This window comes from Myxocyprinus asiaticus, chromosome 26, assembly GCF_019703515.2.
Source record: "Myxocyprinus asiaticus isolate MX2 ecotype Aquarium Trade chromosome 26, UBuf_Myxa_2, whole genome shotgun sequence".
In the NCBI taxonomy this organism is placed as follows: Eukaryota; Metazoa; Chordata; class Actinopteri; order Cypriniformes; family Catostomidae; genus Myxocyprinus; species Myxocyprinus asiaticus.
This window is the reverse complement of record NC_059369.1, coordinates 18,416,233-18,440,727: the sequence shown is the minus strand read 5'-3', so window position 1 is coordinate 18,440,727 and position 24,495 is coordinate 18,416,233. Positions and strand designations below refer to the sequence as shown.

General features: G+C 41.0%; 1 protein-coding gene across 4 annotated transcripts in view; it reads right to left on the bottom strand.

Moving 5' to 3' along the window:
- Nucleotides 1-24,495, bottom strand: part of LOC127417271 (solute carrier family 66 member 2-like) — a 61,475-nt gene that overhangs the window by 19,335 nt on the left and 17,645 nt on the right. For all 4 annotated transcript variants that reach the window (XM_051657167.1, XM_051657166.1, XM_051657169.1 and 1 more), the window contains one exon: nucleotides 5,123-5,339. In XM_051657167.1, the coding sequence (XP_051513127.1) occupies nucleotides 5,123-5,339 (217 nt within the window). The remainder of the gene's footprint in view (nucleotides 1-5,122; nucleotides 5,340-24,495) is intronic.

The following is a 24,495-nucleotide window of genomic DNA, read 5'->3' as shown; positions in this document are numbered from 1 at the left end:
CACAAAAAAAAGAAACAACTTTCTCTAGAAACTCATCAGTCAATCATTATTTTGAGGAATGAAGGCTATACAATGCTTGAAATTGCCAAAGAACTGAAGATTTCATACAAAGGTGTACACTACAGTCTTCAAAGACAAAGGACAACTGGCTCTAACAAGGACAGAAAGAGATGTGGAAGGCCAGATGTACAACTAAACAAGAGGATAAGTACATCAGAGTCTCTAGTTTGAGAAATAGACACCTCACATGTCCTCAGCTGACAGCTTCATTGAATTCTACCCGCTCAACACCAGTTTCATGTACAACAGTAAAGAGAAGACTCAGGGGTGCAGGCCTTATGGGAAGAATTGCAAAGAAAAAGCCACTTTTGAAACAGAAAAACAAAAAGAAAATGTTAGAGTGGGCAAAGAAACACAGTCATTGGACAACAGATAATTGGAAAAGAGTGTTACGGATCTTAACTCCATTGAGCTTTTGTGGGATCAGCTAGACTGTAAGGTGCATGAGAAGTGCCTGACAAGACAGCCATATCTATGGCAAGTGCTACAGGAAGTGTGGGATGAAATGTCACCTGAGTATCTGGACAAACTGACAGCTAGAATGCCAAGAATCTGCAAAGCTGTCATTGCTGCACGTGGAGGATTTTTTGATGAGAACTCTGAAGTAGTTTATGAAGTTCTGAACTTTTTTTTTTTTTCAAATTGAATGCCACTATGGTGAATAAAAGTACTAATTTCTTTCCATAAGAGCAAAATCTGTACATTATTCCAAACTTTTGGCCACCAGTGTATATTTCAAGGTGTTGTGTTAATAGGCCCTTGTAACACAGTTCAATGGAAAAGAGGAGGCGAGAACCGGCTTGACAATATAAAAAAAGGTTTAATGATAAACTTAAACCAAAAGACACAAACACACACAGGTGTTGGACAGCTGTCCGTAACTCTCTCTCTGTTGCACTGTCATCTCCGGTCGGCCTTATCCCTCTCTGGCTTAATCAGCCTTATTAGGGGCCAGGTGTGCGGAATCATGACCCGGCCCCGCCCTCCACCCTGCCACAGCCCTATTTAAAATATGTAATTTTATTTATAAGTAATTATACATTATACACTGCTGTAGTCACCTAATTTTCAGCAGAATTTTAAGCATTGTCAGCAGTGTCCTATACAATTAAAACTATTTTAAACTTTAATGGGCAACACTTATGGCTGTGTTTGTTATCATTAGTTAACATGAACTAGCAATGAACAATAGTTAATAATCTTATTTAATGTTAATTTCTACATATACTAGTCCATTTTTATAAACTGACATTAGCCAAGGTTCATAAATTCTGGAAAATTGTATTATACATCGTTAATGATACCTAATGCAAACCTTATTGTAAAATGTTACCCAGTAATTATTATACTTGCAGTTTCCATGACCTCAATTTAATTGAGACACTAGTTTATTTGTACTTCTAGAAAAAAAGTTGGATGGTGATCAAAATAAGGCAGTAAAACGATGACTTGGCAAAGAACCTAAAATACACATATTCCTATATGCATGCATGTACATTTTAACCTAACATCTTCATGCTGGGAAAAAAAGCTATTGGAATACATTATTTGTCATCTACTGAGCTATATACAGTATAGTGCTTCTTTTAGTTGTTTCAATAAAAAAAAAAAAAAAAGCACACTAGGTTTCAATGCAGGAGACTAGCATCCAAATCACAACATCTCATATTGACCAGCTGGTGAGAACCAACCATAAATAGTCCTACTTACATTACAGTACATTCTTAAAGTGTCTTCCTTTTTTATTCAAACACACATGCAAATATTCAAACACATACATAAACCACTACTGCCACTGTATGCTCCCCTAATCAGACAACATGTCATTTAAGACAACCTACTGCGGCACTTTCTGCCCATTGGCTGGCATAATGAGTGTTTATGTCACCTGTGCCATAACAGACAGAAGGTGAGAAGGTAAAATTCACACACGATTGTTTGCAGGACATGTCTCACCAGAGAAATCACTCATTAAAGCCACATACTGATGACAATTAATATTAGACAGCGTAATGAGCTTGTTAATGGATGTTACAGCCCACTCTTCTCGAATCCATAATAACTGCCAAAGTTAACCTTACTGGACTTGCTTGAAAGTGTACCAAAATGAGTCAGAATTTAGAGTAAAGCTAATATATTTAGCCACAGGCCTCAGTCAGCATAATAATCACAGCTCAATACCAGCCCCAGTAAAACTGAAGCCAGCTCTTTTTCTTTCTCTTTTTAGTTAAAAAAAGCCCTTCATCTCTTGGTCTGCTTCATAGAACTCAGTGTGACACATGCTCCAGGCTCCTCTTTATGAGGCAAATTAAACATTGTGTGCACAGTTTATGCTGAAAGAGGGAAAAATAGAAGGTAATGTAAATGGAGTTTCTCTGGAAATTCATCTTTTATGAACACAATGAAAGTGTCACTGCTGTCACATGTAGTGTGTAATGCCTTTGCCCTTGATGTGATTTCAGTGTCTGCAGGCATCGACAGCTCTCGACCGATCACAGCAATGACATCTGTGTTCCTTTGCGTATTTATGTGTGAATTTATTGTTGGTGAAGCCTTTGGAGACATGTTTTTGAAGCGGTCCTTCAACATATACAGTATGTGTAGACGAAATCTGTCACCAAGACAGGATGGCAATACTGTATATGTGTGCATATATCTTGTGTGATATGCAAAAATATTTGGTGAACCTTCACAGTGCAGAAAATCAGCATGACGTTGCACATAAGACAGCTTTTCTGGCTTTTGTCAAAAAAATGATTAATTGTGCTGCTTCTAAATGTTTTTACGGAGAAATTAAATGCTGAACGATGTAAACGGGATAGTTCATACAAAAAAATTTAAGTTCTTTCATCACCTATTCACGCTCATGTTATCCCAAACTTGTATGAGTTTCTTTTTTTTTTTTTACACAAAAGGTGTTATACAGAATGTCTGAGCTGTTCTCTTCCATACAATAAAAGTGGATGCTGATTTGTACTGACATGGCCCAAAAATATTGATATATTCCAAGTCTGAAGCCATACAAAAACTTTGTATGGAGAAAAGACCAAATTTAAGCCATTATTTAGGGATGGGCATTACTGAGTCATTTTGTAGCTGTGCACTCAAACCCACAAAAAACAAGTAATAGATTACTTATAAAACACAAGTTAAATATAACATGTACATGCAATTTTTATTTGTTTTATTCACAAACGTTACCAAGGAAGGTTCAAAATAATCTAACTTCAACAAACTATGCTTTTCTTTTTGAAAAACAAAAAACAAAACTGAAATGAACAATATGCTTTAATAAAAATAGAGAAAAAAAGATTAATATATATATATATATATATATATATATATATATTTGCACTCACATTTAAACTTTTTTCATTTCACATGTTATTCATGACTGGTGAAAGATGGCTTTTTATAAAACGCACTCTGCCCATGTCCAGAGATTTAACGCATATACACACACATAGTGGTCTGATAAGCTTCTGAGTTTCTTGTACCGCTTCGCATTTTCTTTCCACCATAATGGCAGATCCTTGTCCATTGGTAGGCATGACTCCAGCAAAAACCAATATAGAAAATACCAATACAGCATAATTCAATAAGAATCAAAATTTAGTCAAGTGCGGAGAATCAAGTACTCCGCACTTGACTTCACACTTGGCCAAAGACCATTCTGTCATCCAACACCTCAACGACACAAATCCACAACATTGTCAGCGATTTTGTTGCTGGATGCGACAAAAGACAATTCATTTTCAATGAGCTGGAGACTTCGATATGAGCGACAGCGACCGTTAGCGACAGGATGTCGGCGTGTTGAGAGATGCGACAAAGTTGAGAAAAGTTTCATTTTATGCAAATGCAGAGTGATATCGCGCAGCGACGGCCAATCATCTGTCTCCTGTGAATTAATGGAGCCGAGTGCAGGACAGACGGAGGAGTTGTTGTTGTCATCAATTTCACTGTTCTATATCATGTTTCTGTAACCACTATATTGATATAATAAAACAATGATGGTAAACCGTGTCAGAAATTGTTGGCATTCTGAGTGTGTGTGTTTGAAAGATACACTGAAAGATCGATCTTTGTGTTGATATAATGCATTGAGTATTGCTGCAGTTTATAACACTTTCCCATTGAGAATGCTATTTTTTAGAGCAACAAACTGATTTCTTATCAAATTGGAAAATGTACCAGAACTTGTCGAAATTGGGAGTGAGTTTAGTTCATACATTAATAAACTGTTCGTCTTGTTATTGATAGGATGCATTGAGCACAGCTGTAGCTTATGTAAAAACACTCTCCCCTGCGAATGTTCATTTTTAGAGGTAAAACAAATGACTCCTTGTCAAATAACAGTGATGTATTTGTTTTACTGCCAATCTAGCTCATCTGTGATCAGATTTTCTAAAGCTATGGCAAATTGTGCAGGCAATCAATAACGTTAGAGCGACAGCAGTAGGAATGCCCACTAGCGACACAGAGTACGGAGACTAGTGACAACTATCGACAAAATCGCTGACAATGTGAACGGGGCTTAATTCAGTGCTTCTCACGGCAGGCAAATGCGCAAAGGAAAGTCAGTTTGAGATATTCATGTAGTATTTTTAATAGTCGACTAGCTGGTGCAGAACGATTACTCGATTACTTGTGCACATCAGTACTGTTATTCACTGAAATCTTGCCCTCTACTGTAGCTCTGAAAGCTCATTTGAACTTGAACGTTTAAGCTACTTTTATGATGATTGCTTTGTTTTTTTTTTATTTTTTTGTGTTTTTTTTTTTTTATTTTGGAGCTTGACAGCCCATAGTCACTTCATGCTTTTGTTGTATGAAAAACAACAGAAAAACATAAAATTTTGTGTTGCATAGAACAAAGAAAGTCATATGTGGTTGGAACGACCAGAGGGTGAATAAATGATTCCAGAATAGTCTTATTTGGGTGAACTATTACTTTAATTAATGTCACAGTGATACTAAATAAGCAAAGTTACAGGCCCAATAAAGTCTACCACCTTAATGAAAGATCAATCACTGTTTTGTGTCCAATTCCACGTCTCACCTCATTCCTCGAGTGGATTGATTGTTGTAGTTCTGTAGCAGCTGAGGCACACCCAGCATGGCTTCAAACATCACAGCCAAAGAGCCCAGAGCTTCCACAAACAAGACCCAGTCCAGAAAAAGGAACGTCATAAAAGCACACAGCAGGGTGAAGGCAAAGCAGAACATCAGGTAGTCTTCAAAAGAACTCCAGCTCCAGAAATACCGGATGTCCAAATCTGGAAAACAGAGAGAGAGAGAGAGAGAGAGAGAGAGAGAGAATCATACAAATGCATCAAAAAATGATATTTTCCAATAATTTAATTTTTTAAAAATAAGATATTTTCAGGCATCAGTCTACAGCAGGGACTAAAAACGAAAACCAAACACAAAAATTTTTGATTTTCAATTGATCCGCAGTAAAAATATATTTTTTTTGAATGCTGGTAACCAGTTATAACAGGTTAATTTCATTCAGATCATTTTTTCATGAAACTAAAGGCCAAAGGGTTTATCACAGCAAATGTTTTAGACTACACCACTTCACATTGCCTGAAAAAATTAAGCATGTGCTTTGATCCTGAAGGAAACTGCTGCATCACACATTATTTTTTTTTTTTTTTTTTTTGCCTAATTGCCCATTGTGTATGTCACATTCTGTGAATGAAGACCTTTTTAACCACTATGTATAATTACCACATACACATGCACGGCTAATCCAGATACAAGGATAACATTATAAAAGGTAAAAAGAACATTTCTCACTTGTTTCCAAGTATTTAGTGAATTATTGTTAGATATGATGCATTAATACAGATTTGGTGCTGCCAGGTTTTGACTGAGAAGCAGATCTGTAAATAAAATTATACTTAACTGTTAATTTACTGCTTGTTATGATTTCTATGCTGATAAATCCACCACACAAAAGTAAAAAAGTATTTTGGTGAGGCAAGTGGCTTATTTTGGGCTTGTTTTTCCAGACCAGGTTGCTTGTTTCTGTTGCGAGATCTGGCAACACTGCAACTGGTATTTCACCCAGCCCTTAGTGCAGAGTACTGTCACTTTAAAAAGAACATTATTAACCGTTCTTTTATTTTGTTCTAATTGGTTACCATTTGGAAAGGAGACTGTGGAACTTATAAACCGGAACGACAAAATACAGTTTTTGCTCAGAACGATCCGAAATGAAAAACTTTCTTTTTTAGTCCCTGGTCTACAGTATATACCAAAGAAAATAGGAAGGGAAAGCATTTTATTTTTAGTATTCATGTCGCAATGCTCAATGTTTCTCTCTGCGCTATATGCAATTTTAAATGAGCTTTGAAACCTGTGCCTCTTAGAGCAAATCTCTATTATACAAAGAAACCCATTTCCGACAACTCAACATTTCATCTGCAATTTTCCTGAGTGCCATGAAATAAATGACCAGTCCCTCCAGGGGAACACAGCCAAACACTCAGCGGTGAGGATTAAGCACTTGCATAAAATAAAGACACAAAACCACAAAGAGTACCAGAGTCAGCAACAAAGGCACCTACTCAAAGATGCAAAAACAATACAAAATCAACTCAAATGTATTTCGTCTGAATAGTGAAAACTATATGAAATCCAATGTTTATAAACCAGATCCAAACCAAGTCCGTATGTGGTGTAATAAAAAATATGATTTTTATCAGTTTCAGTCTGAACTGTCAGATCAGATTACAAGTTATTGTTGTTGTGTTTTTGTTGTTGTTTTTTTTTTGTCATCTAGGTTGCAACATGTAACGTTGTGCACATCTGTCTAAACCCCCGCGTTTATGCTAATTTACATGTACTAGTATATACTGTATATATACTAATGGTCAAATGAGGTTTGAGATACACATACTCATTAGTACCTGATGAGTTTCACAAAAAGAGATGTCATGATGGACGTGAGCGTGTGCAACATTTTCTTTTTTTTTTTTCAGTCCTCTCTTTACACATTGGCACAGTGCCGGTCCTTCCTATTAGCAATATATGCAAGTTGCGTAGGGCCCCTGAAAATGCAGCTGGAAAGTGAAACGATCAATCAAGAAGCAGGTATGTACTCTTATCATTTTTAAAATCATATTTAATTTTGACATTATCATTAGAAAGCTCATACTCCAGTTCTCCAGTTATTAGATGCCACATCGAAAGTAATTTCTTCATTTGTGTCAGTACACATCAAAGCATGCAAAATCAAAACACGACATACGGTATATGATTTGCAATAAACAATGTAATAATCACATACCTGTGCAATCATGCAAGCTCTGCTGAAGAGGCCATGGCATGTCAATGCTTCAATAAACAATATCCATTAGAACTTTTAGTCCAAAGTGTGCACATTTAGAGAAGTATACTCATTTATTCACTCATACTTCAGATCTCTTGAGCAAAAATATTTTTTCATATTTTCTGGCAAATTTCCAGTCATGGGATGGCATGGTGACTCAGTGGTTAGCACTGTCACCTCACAGCAAGAAGGTCCTGGGTTTGAGTCCCGAGTGTGGAGTTTGCATGTTCTCCCTGTGTTTGTGTGAGTTTCCTCCAGGTGCTCCAGTTTCCCCCACAAGTCCAAAAAACATGCAGGTTAAGTGAACTGGAGACTCTAAATTGCCCCATAGGTGTGAGTGAGTGTCTCCCAGACACCGGGGGTTGTGTCAGGAAGGGTATTGTGGTGACCCTTAATGGGAGCACCTGAAAGAAGAAGAAAAGCATTCAACTGTGATACTTTTCAGAAAGCTAGATGGCGGTAGAGCGCTAATTTTGGCGAGCTTTTAGCTGTCAATCAAAATTTGTTTATATTTATTTCATTGTTCATTTGTCTTCCTCACATTTTAATATTTGTTATCTGTCTTTTAGTTTTCATTCATTTACTCTTGTTTATTATTTTGTTGTTTCATTGTTTGAAAAAAAATTGACGACTAGTCTGTAAACATAGCTGATACAATGACTTTGCACTGTTACTGTGTTAGGCCATTTAAATGAAGTATAAAAAGCCTTTAGGGACAATTCTCAAGTTCATCAGTAAGACCGCAGCATCAGCTAGACATCGGTAATGAACAGCTAGTTAAAATAGGCACAAGTGCACACCCCAGTAATGTCGAGCTAGCAAGTGCCCTGTCATCTGAAGCTTCAGAATGGGGTCCCACTTTATATTGTGGCCTTAACTACTATGTACTAACATTAAATAAATACAGGACTATGTATTTACTGTGTAACTACATGTTGTTCTGTAAAATTCCCACATTTGCTGCTACTAAGGTTGAGGTACGGATAGGTTTAGGAGTAAGGGTAGGGTTAGGATTAGGGGTTAGAGTTAGGTTTTGGGTTAAGGGCTGGGTTAGGGGTAAAGTTAACAGTGTAACTATAAATGTAATTAAATGCAAGTACTTTAAATGTAATTACAATGCAACAACATGTACATAATAAGTACATTGTATCAAATGGTTAAGTACATAGTAGTTAAGGCCACCTAATATAAAGTGGGTCCCAGAATGGCCTTATGTTATTTTCTTTTTATTTACAGAAAATTTGCACCTTATATAACATTGGCTTAATGTCAGTATAAAAAATTATAAATACTAATGTTCCTTTGAATTAACTCAATGTACGTTGTTTGTTTACTATGAAACTGCTCTGTGAAACAGGCTTAAGGGGTCGGGGGATCATTTTGGGGATTACGGACACACTGATGGGGGGTCCCCCACACAAAGTATTGCTTATGGCCCCCAAAAGGCTAGGACCGGCACTGCAACAGCAGCAACTCAATTATGTCTCTTGCCATTGTGCTGAACTTAAAAGAAACAATTCACTCAATATTGAAAAATCGGTCATCAATCTGTCATCGTGTTGTTTCAAACCTGTAAGTCTTTCTTCCATGGAACACAAAAGGAGATGGCAGTCTTGCTTGCCATTCATTTTAATTGTATGGATAAAAGATGCAATGAAAGTGAATGGTGACTGAGACTAATATACTGCCTAACAGTTCCTTTTGTGTTTCATGAAAGAAATAAAAGTGAGATGGTTTGGACATTTCTATGGTAACCAATGTAATTATTCTGGATATTGACTACACTGTCTGAACAAAGAAATCTGATTTAATTACTTGCAAAACAACATTAAAGTCAGCCAGTCCTAAAGATAGGATTTGAAAACAAACCAAATTTATACGCAGGATGAACAAAGACAAAGTAAAGAAATAACACTGAATGGTGTAAACAGGCTTTTTCTTCACATTGGTCATCTCTACACTAGTGATCACGTACCATGTAAAACATCCTGACATGATCAATGACTACCTGCCTTTCTCCAAAACTGATGGCACAGGATCCTGAAATAAGCTGACATCAGCTCAACTGAATTGATAGCTACTTAATAGCCCATTTGTTACAGCGCTGACTGGAGTGTCACATTCTGTGGTTGAGGGCCCACGATCCATGCACTCAGAGTTTTCAGTTCTGATTTACATGTCTAATGTTGCTGCCTGACAGGTGCAAAGACTGTGCTGTGGCCACCACCCAATCCGCTGTCAGGAAACGTGTGCATGACTGTGTGGTAAAGCAAGGAGTGAGACGTCTCGATGTGTGTTTCTGATTAATGCACCTTATTATCAGAAAACTCAGAGCCAGAACTGAGCCAGAAGAGATAAGATCAGGAACTGGAAAGCCCAAGAAATAAAAAAAAAATGAGTGCTAGAATGGAAAACAAATGAAGAAACGTTGGAATGGCCTCTTCCTGCCCTTGTGAGGTTAACCATAACCAACAGTCATATGGCTATTTAGGCATCGTTTTAGGCTACTGTTGTAAGTAATGCAGCCTTTCTAAAAATCTTGCCAAGAGGTAATGCAGTAATTTAATACTGGTTAGCAGTAATAAAGGTAATAGCAATAACAGCAAATAACAAAATAATTTTAAAAAGAAGTTTTGCCATTAGGATATATTTAGATACTCTTGGGGGTGACCTTCAGCCTCCACGTCCCGGTCAAAAAGCCTCCCCTGAAGTGGGTGTCTGCTGGCAGTGTTTCAGGAAGGGAATAGTCCTTAACAATCAATTGCAAATTTGAATTCAGGTATGGCTCAATTCTGACCAGGGGCATCCTACGGGGGTAATGATAGACCTGAGTAATTGAGGCCCTCGGTGGAGGGGGCCAACAGAAAGATTATATTGATATTCCATGATATTATCATAAAACGTTATACATAGTAATAATATGCTATTGGTAGGAACAAAACATCACAATACTATGGCTGTGTCTCCTTTGGAAGGCTGCGTCCTCCAGAGGTTGCATTTGTCGACCCCATACGTCATCGAGGCTGTCTCGTTTCATTTTTTGTCTTTCTTTTTCTTATTTTTTATCTATTGTCAATGCCTTTTATGTAAATGCACTTACATTTATACAATTGTTAACCTTTTTTGCATTCCCAATAAAAAAATAAAATAAAATAAAAAATGAAAGGAGACAGCCTCGATGACGTATGCGGCCAACAAATGCAACCTCCAGAGGACGCATCCTTCCAAACGAGACAGCCTATATCTGTAAAATATCTGCCCACTCCCCCCTCCCCACCCCTACTGAAAACTAAAGTGGTTTGGTTCAACCAGCGGTGCAAATTGAGAACACGTCATTGTTTTCTATAAATGTATGACTCCGGAGACTACTCAAAATTCTGCCGTGCCTCTCACATAGAGGGTATTTACTGATTGGACTGCACATTCCATTTACACTTGGCCACATAAGTGTGTCTCCGCCATACGAATATAAATCCGATCTTTAATAACCCTGCTATATGCAAATAAAACAGAGTTCACTTTCATGATTATGCTAAAGCCAGGCAGCGAATTTAAAAGATGTGATTTATTATTTGATTCCAAGTGAATTTGATACGCGCGTGCATATCTGTGTTTTGCCATTTGGGCTTGTCATAAGAAAGATGAGTTAAGTTAGTCAGCTGTGCTCATTGTCAGTGTTTAGTTTCAGTTTCTTCAGTGATCTACATCAAATAAAATAAAAAATAAATTAAAAAAAAAGTTCTCTCCTAAACGTGGATCAGTTTCTTAATTTGTTTTTATTTATGGCACGACACGAGCCCTATGCAAATACTCGGTAACAACTGTTATGTTTTGGATTTTCCCCATGCTGATGTACTGTAGCGCTGTTTGGATAGAGTAAAGTTTACATATGTGGCTTGAACAGCAAGATGCATTTACACTTGACCGAGTTACGAATGGAATGCTTCTCAAACCACCTCCGGAGGTGGTCTCGAAACCTTCTTGGAGGGCATTTACACTTGGTCTTTTCATGATCAGATAGAAATCCGATCAGTAAAAACACATGAAGTGACTAAGTCTGAATACCTATGGGTATTTCATTTGATATGTTTTCCAATTAATTACATTAAATTCAACCCAACTCAGTATCAAGGGACATCACAACTATGGAATAATAGAAATGGAAATATGGGAATTATGTTGTGACTAAAAAAATCCCAAATAAATCAAAACTATGTTATATTTTAGCATCTTCAAAGTGGCCACACTTTGCCTACAATTTGCAGACATGTACTCTTGGCATTTTCTCAACCAACTTCTTGAGGTATCACCCTGGGATGCTTTTTAAACAGTATTGAAGGAGTTCCCATCTATATGCTGGGCACTTAGCTTTTCTTAATTATTCAGTCCAATTCATCCATTTCAAAAACTTTTTTTTTAAATAACATTTTAGTTTGTAATTAAATATATTAATATGTTGGCACAATTATATTTTTGTCTACTAAATTAATTTCAAACATTTAAGCATACGCCTTCAGATCAAAAGGTTTTTAAGATCATGAGAAACATTTCAGGCAAGTGACCCCAAACTTTTGAACGGTAGTGTACATTATTGGCTTAAGTCTAGGCTGGGGGGGGGGAGGGGTGTTATGCATCAACTTGCAAACTCATCGATATCTCTTTGTCCATTCTTAAAGAAGTGCAGAAAACTTTGTATGTATGGTGATTACTGTAGACTCACTCATTTGAACTGCCAACTCTATTCACATCACCGAGACATTCCAAGTGTGATGCCTGTACGTTGTCATACCTAACACAAACCATTGTGCTTTCTAAGAGCTTTCCCTGATTCATGTGGTGATCAAACCAGCAACCATTCTGGTTGCAGCCCTAAGCATTATCCAGTACACCACACCACCATGCACAAACGCAGCATTCATATGGTGCAACAATCATATGGTGCAGAATGACAAACACTGACAGTGAATTCACAAGAAGCATTAAACAAAAGAGCTCCTCTGACAACATTTTTCACCCGTCTCCTCTACACACAAATACACTTTGTTTCATACATGAGCCTCAAAAAACTCAAACTCCCTAAGAACATTGACCATTTGTTTATACAGTACAGGGGTGGAAACCCTTTTGACTTTCACTGCTTTCAGCACCATCAGCATACTTAGCATACTTAGTTTTGTACTGCATTATTTATGTATCTTTCTATTTTTCCCTTTCGCTTGCATTTGTAAGGCTCACCAGGACTTTCTACCACTGTTTTCACCATCTCCCTAATTTTATCTTCATACAGGACAATGTCCAAGCTATAACCCCTCATGCTCTGGAATATCTCGTTCCCCAGTAGTAGTATTCTCGTCAAACTGTTCAATCAGAGCAGAGAACTCAGCTGACAGGTCACACTTCAAAGCCGGAGATAAGAGGGCATGATAAAACATTGAAGAGAGCAGAGCCTTTTCTTCTGGGCTGTCCACTGATCAAACATTTCAATTACTAACACTGCTCCCACTTCAAAGCAGGGAGTGTGTCTTAACCTCTGTGTGTGTTGTGGCTCTAATCTCTGGAAAAAAACATCCGTGGTCTCAAGCGACATCAGTGAAGCTGTCAGGCTGCAACATCGGCCATTCGTCTGCCAGTCATGAAAGGTCTTTGCTCCCCATTGCTTCACGGGGCATGTCAGTCTCAGCCAATAAAATCAGGCCAGAGAAACCTTTGGAAAGGATGACAAATGACAAAGAAGCACATCCAAATAAACCATCTCTTTAGCTTCTCTCATGATGGCCCGATGAACAAGCCTGCCTGATGGAGATGGCCAAGTTTATGACCTGATGTGCCCTTTCTCACGTTCTGTCTGTGCCTGGATGGAGGCCAGGGGCACTGTGGCAGTTCCTTGCCCAGGCTCGGTAACTCAAAAGATTCAATTTCGCCCTGCTCATCAGCTGTGCCCAAAAATTCAAAGCCAATCAAGGCTATGCAGAAGAAGAAGTACTCACAGCACCCCATGAGTATTTATTCATACACAAATTCAGAAGTGCTTATTCCAAAAACAGTCCATAGATTCCACAAGTTGTTGATAATAGGAATGGATATTTGCACTAGCAACAATTTAATTACTGGCATAAAAAAAATATATCACTTTTCCAAGCAAGAAGTACATAGCTGATATCTGTATTTGGAATTTCAACTTGTAAGAAATTAGCTAGAGATATGTAATTGTTTTGAACAGGAGTGAATGACAGATCATTGTGAAATTATACTAGTGAAAATGCAGTTACATATATCAATAATTATGTTTTATTTACAAGTTGAAATTCCATTTTTGATATCAAGAATTGGTATTTCAGTGAGTAATCAGTTCATATTTTATATTTTTAAGAATGAACTTTTTACTAGTGCAAATGTCATTACTGATATCAAGAATTAGCATTCTCACTAGTAGAGATTGTATTGATAATATCAAGAGTCATTTTTACTAGTGAAAATGTAATTGCAGATATCTAAAGTTCATATCCTTCATGGAATTAAATATCGAAAGGGCTTGCAATAATGTCTACGATATACAACAAATGTTTCTGGTTCCCTATCTGTCACTCACTCGATGTTGTGTCGATGTAGTGACACTAGGGGTCACTCTTGGGAGCCCAAAACACCTCTGGTCTTTGATAAAAGGCCAATGAAAATTGGCGAGTGGCATTTGCATACCACTCTCCTGGACATACGGGTATAAAAGTAGCTGGTATGCAACCACTCATTCAGATTTTCTCTTCGGAGCCGAACGGTCGATGTTCACTGAGCTGAATTCCATGACTGTTCATTCACCTCTGCTGGATCTGATGGCGCATTTCAGCGGCTTCTCCCTCCTCTGCACTGGTGCACTGCAGAGAATGCCCCTGGGTGCTTTGGCAGAAATAAAAGAGTATATTTCTCTAAAAAAGCAGCTCACACGGAACGTCTTTTTAAAGATGCGTCTTTTTAAAGATGCCTTTCTGTTTGTGTGTGGTTCCTGGTTGCTCCTTCTGATGGTCACGATCGCTGTCATTCGTGTCTGGGCGCTACCCATGTGGAGACCGCATACGTGGATGGATCATGTACTCATTGCAAGAACATGACCATGGCAACATTGTGGTTGCGGCTTGCCTTCATAAGACAGCAAGCCACCCCAGCAGCTCCCCGCCTCGGTCCTTCTACCTACGGGTATGAGGCCAGCGAGGCTAGCACTGGGGGCGATATGGGGACCCCAATGGGACCACCTCTGCCGGGTATCCCCCCCCTCCCATTCCCCAGCATGCTCGTCTGCCCCGATCGGGCTTCCGGATGAGTCCGCTGGCTCGTCTCACGGCGAGTTCGACCTCTTGTTCGGAGCCCGCGAAGATGATGAGCTCACGAGCTCAGCATCGGAGAGTGGGCTCGTCCAGTCGGACGCGGAAGCCTCAGCTGGGCTCTCCCCCTCGGGTACGGTCGCCCAGTCACAGGCTGACGTGGAGATGACGGACATGCTTTCCCATGCAGCCGCGAGTGTCGGGCTAGAGTGGAACCCTCCGCTCTCCCCTGAACCCTCGCAGCTCGATGATTGATTTCTGGGCTCGTGGCGCCGCTCACAGCCACGCCCCGCCCCAGTTCCTTTCTTCCCGGAAGTGCACAAGGAGCTGACAAGGTCGTGGGAGGCACCTTTTACTGCCCAGTACCGATCTTTCAGCTCCCCCGCCCTCACAACCTCGATGGTGGGGCGGCCAGGGGCTATTCGGCGATTCCCCCGGTGGATAAGGTGCTCGCGGTGCACCTATGCCCGCAGAGCGCTGCCACCTGGTACGGGCGCCCAAAGCTTCCATCCAAGGCCTGTAGGTTTACGTCGTCCCTGATGGCCAAAGCCTACAGTGCCGCTGGACAAGCCACCTCCACCCTGCACGCCATGGCTCTCCTAGCTAAAGGAACTGCACGAGGGTAGTTCCGCCCCGGGATTGATGCAGGGGCTGCGCTCGGTGACCGACCTTGCTCTCTGGGTGACGAAGGTCACAGCGCGGACTCACGGGTGGGCGATGTCGAGATGGGAGAGGCCGACAAGGCACGGTTCCTTGGTGCCCCCATTTCCCAGGTTGGCCTGTTCGGCGACAATGCCAAGGACTTTGCCCAGCAGTTCTCGGTGGTGAAGCAGCATATAGAGGCTATCTGGCACATCCTGCGCCGGCATGGCTTAAGATCCTGCACCCCGCCTGATCGTCGCCAAGGGCGTCCCCCTGCGGTGACTGCACTGGCTCCACCGCAGCCCGCCCCTGCAGCCTGGCCCCGGCGTGGAGCCCACCGCAGGAAATAGATGGCACCTGTCTCACGGCCGGGTGCCAAGAACCCGTGAAAGGCTTCGAAGCACCCCTGAGACAGGCAACCCAGGAACGATGAAACCCGCTGCTCTGGAGCTGGTAAGCAGACCACTCCAGCCCCCAGTGGAGGGCCGGGAGGAGAATCTTTTATTGCCTTTTCATTTAATTCATGCCCAAGTGGCTGCAGTACCCAAGAGTTCAGCAAAAGAGCAGATTCCTTGTTCCCTGGGTCACATACCCGTTGCGCACGGCCATCATCACGACCACCGTCCACCACTCCATTTTGGCAGGTTTATTGGCGCGCCTCACGAACGAGCGCACACAGTCAGTACTGACCTGTTTGAAGGCGTTCAGACAGAAGATAGCGGTTTCACTGAAACTGTTTCAGAGGCTCCTGGGGCATATGGCATTCTCAGCAGTGGCCACTCCACTCGGGTTGATGCATATGAGACCGCTTCAGCACTGGCTACAGACTCGTGTCTCGAGATGGGAATGGTGCCGCGGGACACATCACATGGCCATCATGCCGGTCTGTCACTGCATCTTCAGCCCTTGGACCGACTTCACATTTCTACTGGCAGGCGTTCTCCTAGAGCAGGTCTCCAGGCATGTCGTGGTTATGACAGATGCCTCCAAAATGGGCTGGGACACTGTATGCAATGGGCACGCAGCCACCGGCTCCTGGACGGGCCCGCGGCTACGTTGGCACATAAACTGCCTCAAGTTGCTGGCAATTCTGCTTGCCCTGCGGAGGTTTCAGCCGTTGATCAAGGGCAAGCATATGTTAGTTTGGACAGATAACATGGCAACGGTAGCATATATCAACCGTCAAGGCGGTCTACGCTCCCATTGTATGTCACAACTCACCCGCCGTCTCCTCCTCTGGAGTCAGCAGTACCTCAAGTCGCTGCGAGCCACTCAAATCCCAGGCGACCTCAACACTGCAGCGGACGTGCTGTCACGGCAAGTTACCCTCAGGGGAGAGTGGAGACTCCACCCTCAGGTGGTCCTGCTGATTTGGAGTCGATTCGGGCAGGCACAGGTAGACCTGTTCTCTTCCCAAGAATACTCCCACTGCCCACTCTGGTACGCCCCAACCGAGGCACCTCTCGGTATAGATGTGCTGGCATGCGGCTGGCCCCCTGGACTTCACAAATACGTTTCCCCCAGTGAGTCTACCTGCACAGACCCTGTGCAAGGTCAGGGAGGACAAGGAGCAGGTCGTCCTGGTAGCACCCTATTGGCCCACCCAGACGTGGTTCTTGGACCTCATGCTCCTCGTGACCGGTTTCGTCCCATGTAGTGGCAGGCACAAGCATGTAAGTCCGGGACATCTGGCCGGCTGGCATAGCGCCTTTCACCTCCCCTGAGCTGAAGATGTGCGCTGTTGACTCCCAGTAGTGTTCACAAACTGTGTTCCCTGGATGATTTCCTTCGAGCCCTATGACAGATGAGTTTGCGGAGAAATGTGCTAACTAAGCCCTGTACTGGGGTAGGTGCTCCGCATGTGTTGGTTCCCCATAGGTAACCCCATACAACGTATATCTTCCGCTAATTCGTTTCCCTGTTGGTAAACTGCGTCTTCCTTGGGCAGAGGCCCCTCTGCCCCAGTCACCATGTTTGTAGAAACTCCTCCCCCACAGGATAGGACCTACCATGGGACTTCTCCGCATGACATACTTCCGACAAAGCTCGGCAAGACCATGTGACGTATTCCATGTGTCCCTCCTGCCACAACGTTGGACTACCCGCTGAAATGGCCGGGACCTTGTCTCGGCTCCTCAGCACAAAACCTGAATGAGTGGTTGCATACCAGCACCTTTTATACCCGCATGTCTGGGGGAGTTTTATACAATTATCACTCACCAATTTTCATTGGCCTTTTATCAAAGACCAGAGGTGTTTCGGACTCCCAAGGGTGACCCCTAGCGTCACTACATCGACACAACATCTCGTTCCCTCCATCAGGGAATGGAGGTTATGCAAGTAACGAGGACGATTTTCATGCTTGCCAAAAAACAACGAATGCTAATGCTAAAGTGGTTAAGAAACACAAAAGCACTACACATTCAAATCCAATCTATATTTAAACCTAAGGTTTGATAACTGTATATTGTACAGCAAAATAAAAGAGACTTATTTTAGCATCCTGGTCAGACTAAAACCTCATGAATCTGTAACATCCTGTGATGTCCAATTGGAAAGGGAGTAGCAACAATTATAACTTTTATAAAATACCAAATTCTTTCTCCGTTGACGGCATTTCAAATGTAGCCAGGTATTCTGATGGAATACATTTTTCCAAACATTTATTTTTTTGAATGGGAATGCTAATGGCTAAAGCTCTGCAGTTATTATACACCTCTAAACATTCAAGCAGTAAATCCCACATACAGTAGTGAGAACTTATCTAAAGTTTTTTTAGCCATAAATCAGTTAAGGTGAACATAACATCACATAATTAATATTTATGACCTATGCTGCACCCAACACAGTTTCTGAGCTGAGCCACTAATAAAAACTAAAAAAATTCCCAAGGTGTGTAAGAAATGTGTATTACAGAAAGAAGTCGTACTTGACAAAAATATGCCTGTTTAAATTCATATTTGTTGCAAAAATGCTTTACCCCTAATTAATAAACTTGGGTGAAAAATTAGTCACTGATGTTTCTGGAAAGTTTAGCTTGCAAATGGTATCTCATATGAGAATCAGAATCAGAATGAGCTTTATTGCCAAGTGTTCTCACATACGAGTAAAAATAGACATACAAAAAAACAGGACATATAACATAGAATGGCATATGTACATGTGCAAATGGCAATATATGTGCAAGGTAGGGGTATGCATAGTTATTGAATTAAATATGAGTGAATTTACATATGTACATGACATATTTATACATTATTGCACTATGGGAGTCCTGAAGGGAGTTTAATTGTTCATGTGGAAAATCGCCTGAGGGTAAAAACTGTTCTTGTGCCTGGCTGTCCTGGCACTGAGTGCTCTGTAGCACCGGCCAGAGGGCAACAGTTCAAAGAGAGAATGGGCAGGGTCTGTGGGGTCCAGAGTGATTCTACCTGCACGTTTCCTCACTCTGGAGACGTACAGGTCTTGGAGGGTGGGCAGAGGGCACCAATAATCCTCTCAGCAGTCCTGACTGTCAGTTGTAGTTTCCTTCTGTCTGATTTGGTGGCTGAACCAAACCAAACTGTACACAGCACAGACTCAATGACGGCTGAGTAGAACTGTGTCAGCAGCTCCAGTGGCAGATTGAACTTCCTCAGCTGGTGAAGGAAGTACAACCTCTGCTAATCCTTCTTCACAATGGAGTCTATGTGGGTGTCCCACTTCAGGTCATGAGAGATGGTTGAGCCCAAGAACCTGAATGACCCCACTGCTGCCACAGTGCTGTTCAGGATGGTTTCTCCTGAAGTCCACTATCATCTCCACTGTTTTGAGCATGTTCAGCTCAAGGTTGTTGTGACTGCACCAGACAGCCAGTTGTTCAACCTCCCATTTGTATGCAGACACGTCACCATCGCGGATGAGGCCAATGACCGTGGTGTCGTCTGCAAACTTCAGGAGCTTGACAGAGGGGTCCTTTGCAGTGCAGTCATTCATGTACAGGGAGAGGAGCAGTGGAGAGAGAACGCATCCCTGAGGAACACCTGTGCTAATAGTGAGGGTCCTGGATGTGATTTTCCCCAGTCTCCGCAGCTGCCTATCTGTCAGAAAGCTGCTGATCCACCGACAGATTGTGTTTGGCACGGAGAGCTGGGTCAGTCTGGTTGAGAGAAGATCAGGAGTGTATCCATATCAACTAAGCATTTAAATCTGTGTCATACTTGTGAGGAGTGACTAGATATAATTATTATAATGTGTCCCCCACACATTCCAATGCTTCTGCCAATAGGGGTCTAAATGTGTGCGCACAGTTCTGCAGTAGGTTTCTGGGATTTGAGAACACTATAAAATTAAAGTAGGCATGATCACAAACAGATGTCCAGTACTGCTGAATAATTAATGATACAGATAAGTTCAGAAATAGCCACATTTAGTTCTCACACACATTTGATTTTCTATCATGGTGGGGATTTCCTTTGACCTCGATTGTTTTAATGCTGAGCTAATTATATTTTCTAACTCCTAACCTCAAACTTAAACTGAACCCTCACAACCCTTTCAGCATTTTTTGATTTCCTCATGGGGACCAACAAAAACTAAAACAAAAACTATTATAAAAATATAAAACATATTTGGGAAAACTGAAACTAGCTAAAATAAAATATACATAGTCTATTTAATGCGCGTGTGTTGGGTGAAAGATGTAAGATCCCGTCCCCCCGTAAGATATTACAGTTTCTTTTTTTTTATTTAATGCATGATTTCCTGTAAAGCTTGATGTGTTTTGTGAAAAGTGCTATACAAATAAAAATGACTTGACTTGACTGACTGACTGACACACACACATACACACACCAATCTATCAATGTGCTGTAGCTCAAGACCAGTTGCCCACTGAAGCTAGGCAGGGTTGAGCCTGGTCAGTACCTGGATGGGAGACCTCCTGGGGAAAACTAAGGTTGCTGCTGGAAGAGGTATTATGGAGACCAGCAGGGGGTGCTCATCCTGCGGTCTGTGTGGGTCCTAATGCCTAAGTATAGTGATGGGGACACTATACTGTAAAAAAGGCACTGGCCTTCGGATGAGATGTTAAACCGAGGTCCTGACTCTCACTGGTCATTAAAAATCCCAGGGAGTTTCTCGTAAAGAGTAGGGTTGTAATTCCGGTGTCCTGGCCAAATTCCCCCAGTTGGCCCTTATCAGTCATGGCCTCCTAATAATCCCCAACCATTAATTGGCTCTATAACTCTACTCTCTCCTCTCCACCGATAGCTGGTGTGTGGTGAGCGTATTGGAGCACAATGGCTTCTGTTGCATCATCCAGGTGGATGCTGCAGACTGGTGGTGGTTGAGGACAGTCCCCTGTTCACTGTGTTAAGTGCTTTGAGTGTAGTGTCAGAAAAGCGCTATATAAATATAACGTTCATTCATTTATTCATTCATTCAAGTAGGCATAGAATTAATGTAACTGAACTCTCTCTCTCATTTCACCCCCTTCGCCCAACACACATTTTCAAATATTTATCTACTATTTGCAGTATGAGACCTAATGAACCTCTCATTCCGAGTCTTTTTGACTGACACAATCAAAACTACTCTGAGCAGATCCACTCAATGAATATTAATGCAGTACAGTAATATGCACACTACTTTGCATTGGATTTCATGCCTGCATTCCCATAGCATGCACTTATTTGCAGCCAAGTGTGACCAGTCTATCTACATTAAAATCCATTTAGAGCTCAAACTTTTAATTACCAACCCGAGAGTTAATTACTAAAGCTGCTTATCAAGGTAAAGTGATGGTGTATTGGTGGTAAAAACTCTTTACTATTAACCTTTACACGTCCAGAAGTTTTACTTTTACTAAACCCATCATTTTCGATTATGATTCTCATTACAGTAACATGGTCATTTTTTACTTAGTTATTACAGTACAATTATACTGTTGTATAATGATTTTTACAATTAAAATCAGCAAAAATGAAAGGCAGTACCAAGAAAGTACTATTATGATGATTAAATACTTTGCAATTTAAATAATATATACTTTTTCACATTACAGTGATGAGAATAGCATAAGTCATTTACGAGGGATTATAAGTCATTTAAAGCATCTTATCTCCCTCCCAGCTCTCTTGTTGATGATGTGTGCTGATCGATATTCAAAGTAGTTCAATAATGCTGGTCAAATTATTGAACAGAGGCCTAAATTTCTTTGTCCATCACGGCTTATCATCTTCCCCCTTATCCAGCTGCATGATTGCTGATGAACATCCAGATCACCTTCACACAGTGCGAGTGTGTGTGTGTGTGTGTGTGTGTGTGTCTAGATTATCCAACAAACCCTTAATCGTTCACTGCAATAAATCTAAGTGGGCATAAAATTAGAGGGGAAAAACAGATTAGGTGTTTGGGGATGAAAGCATTGTCTCAGATTGTGGCCCTGCACCAGTAATGTTTGACCATTCTCTAACCTCCAGCAATGACATTTTTAAAGGAACGTACATCCAAATCCTGATGAGAATCACATTTTCCAGGCGTATAAAAGGAGCGTGTCACTGTCATTGAAATATGCCCGACAAACCTCAACGCAGTTTATGCACAAAAGAACGTCATTTCAATTCTTCTAATCCATTGCATACAGTCCATTTACATTTCCAACTTCTTATGAATGTGCTGTCTTTGTTTATATCGCTGGTGCTTGAGGGAATTAACTATATATAGGACGCAAACGGTAGAATAACCGGAGAAAACCTCAGAATTAAATTGCACTCTATTCAGCCCATTTGCTCATTGCGCATGTGATTTCACCAAACCCACTTGCGCGTAGACTTAGCGCATGATTGCGTGAAAATACCAAAACTTCATGGCCAAGCTCACTGACTTTGCGCTTATGAGTTATGGCATAAAGTAACATTATTCTATAAGACCAGGTCAATAACCTCATAGTCAATGGCTTACAGTCGATAGTACTCAATATTGTCATTTGAAACTTGTCATGGAATGACTATTTAATTTTCTTATAAAAGAAATTCAGTACATAGTTTTGTACCTTAGTCTTGTTTGAGTTAAGATTGTTGTGTTAGAAACCGAGTGTGCTCTACTGCAGTAATGCTAAAAATATGAAGTTCAGGTTCCTAATTCCATCTAACTCAACGTCCTCCCATTTAAAAATCCATCTGATGGGCATTGGTAAGAGAAACAGGAATAGTGAACTGTAAAGGCAGTATGAAGTAGGTTATTTTGAGCTTATTTGATTTTAAACTTTAAAACAATAGAAAATAGTATTTCTGTAACTGCTAATCTCCTGGGATTTTCATGCACAACAGTCTATAGAATTTACGAAAAACGGTACTCAACACAATTTCCCGCACTCACTCTGCTTAAATCATAAAAAATTACATGCTTGTTTACCTTTCTAATTATCCTAACCAAAAGAAAACACAAATGTTTCTTTCTCCTTTACATGGGTAAATAAACACTCAACAACATAAAATGCTTGAGAAAAACCTGCATCAGTTCAAAGACAACAGCCAGCTTTATCTGAAGTTGTGAAGCACGTCTTACATTTTCTGGCATCTTCTCTTGACCAACATCCTTGACCAACTTCAGACACTCTGAGAACTTAAGATACAGCAATATTTAAAGGGCTCAAGGGCTGGAAAGTGCTGATTTATGGGCTTTTTAACCAACAATTCAATTACCACAGGATTCATATTACCAGGGGTTATTTTTACAGGCCGTTTTATAGTAAAACTGGAATGCGCACTCCATAAAAAATGCTGATTACATGACTGATTTGCATGGGATTAAAATTACTGAGAAACTCTGGTAATTATTACATTACCCCCATGTCCCCGTATAAAACTATCCAGTCCAAATAAGGCTTTCGTTGAACACGTCCATAGGAAATGTGATAAACATCAACTGTGGTAACCCTGCTAGGTCACCTGTATGAACTTGAGGAAAACTGAATTCATACATCCACTAAAAATCACCTTGACACAAAAAACATGGCTAAGAAAAGCTAAGTTAGTTTTGAGAAAAGGTCTAGCATCATTTGTTTGTTGTTGCCCCTTGGCTTTATTTCTGTATCCAATGCAATGGCATTCAGATATTTAAGTATCCAAAAGTGTCTACTGTTTAGGGCCACTGTATACTCATACAGTTGATGACACCACATTCAACCCAACTGCCAGGTCAGAGAGGTTCACAGTTCACCAAGCCTAACTCAAGCATCAACACAACATCACCATCAATGGATGGAACATACACAGAGGAAGAGGACTCTATGATGAAACCACTCCGTCTCTCTGCTCTCCTCTTGGGCTGTCAGTGATTACCCAGGCAAAAATCAAATTGGACAGCTTGTCAGCGCCAGCCCGTGTTTCATCAGGGATTCTGGAGTTACAAGGCAGCATTAGGCATCGAGAACAGCGAGAGAAAGAGAGAGGGCAGATGAGAGTGAGCAGAGCAATAAGCAACTTGGATAGGGGTTACATAAGACTACGCAAGATACAGTCAGTGAGTCAAGGACATGGCATAGAGAACACAAACACATTGAAGCCACAGGAGGGATTCCCTAAACACTGAGGCTGAGCCAATGCAAGGTTTACCTGCTATGACAATGCAGTCGTTTGGGCCTGCACCATGACTGCAGAATGCCAGGATGTGCTACACAAATTCAATGACATAATTTATTTGAGGTGAATGGGAGAGTGGGAAAACTCCAATGTTAATGAGAAAGAGAAAAAAAGTGCAATGAAGACAAAAACAGACAGTGTGCAGATCGGCAGGCACACAGAGAGAGCTGAAGGTGAGAGAGTCAGAGTACACTGGAAGTGGGAACAGAGAGAGGGAGCGAGCGAGAGAGAGAGAGAGAGAGAGAGAGAGAGAGAGAGAGAGAGAGAGAGAGAGAGAGATCAGAAATGTTGAACTCATCCTAAAGTCAGAGCAGAACAATTCATCAATAACTAAAGCTGGATGTGAATACATAATGCCATTGGGTGTAACTGTCTCTCCATAAATACATGAGGGCGTAACTGGGTGTGGGACAGTAGTTTTGTTGAACGAATCATTCCTTTGAGTTGGATCTTTTCAATAAATCAGTTGAGCTGGTTCACAAAGCTGGCCATTTGCCTGAGCAGTCCTTAAGTT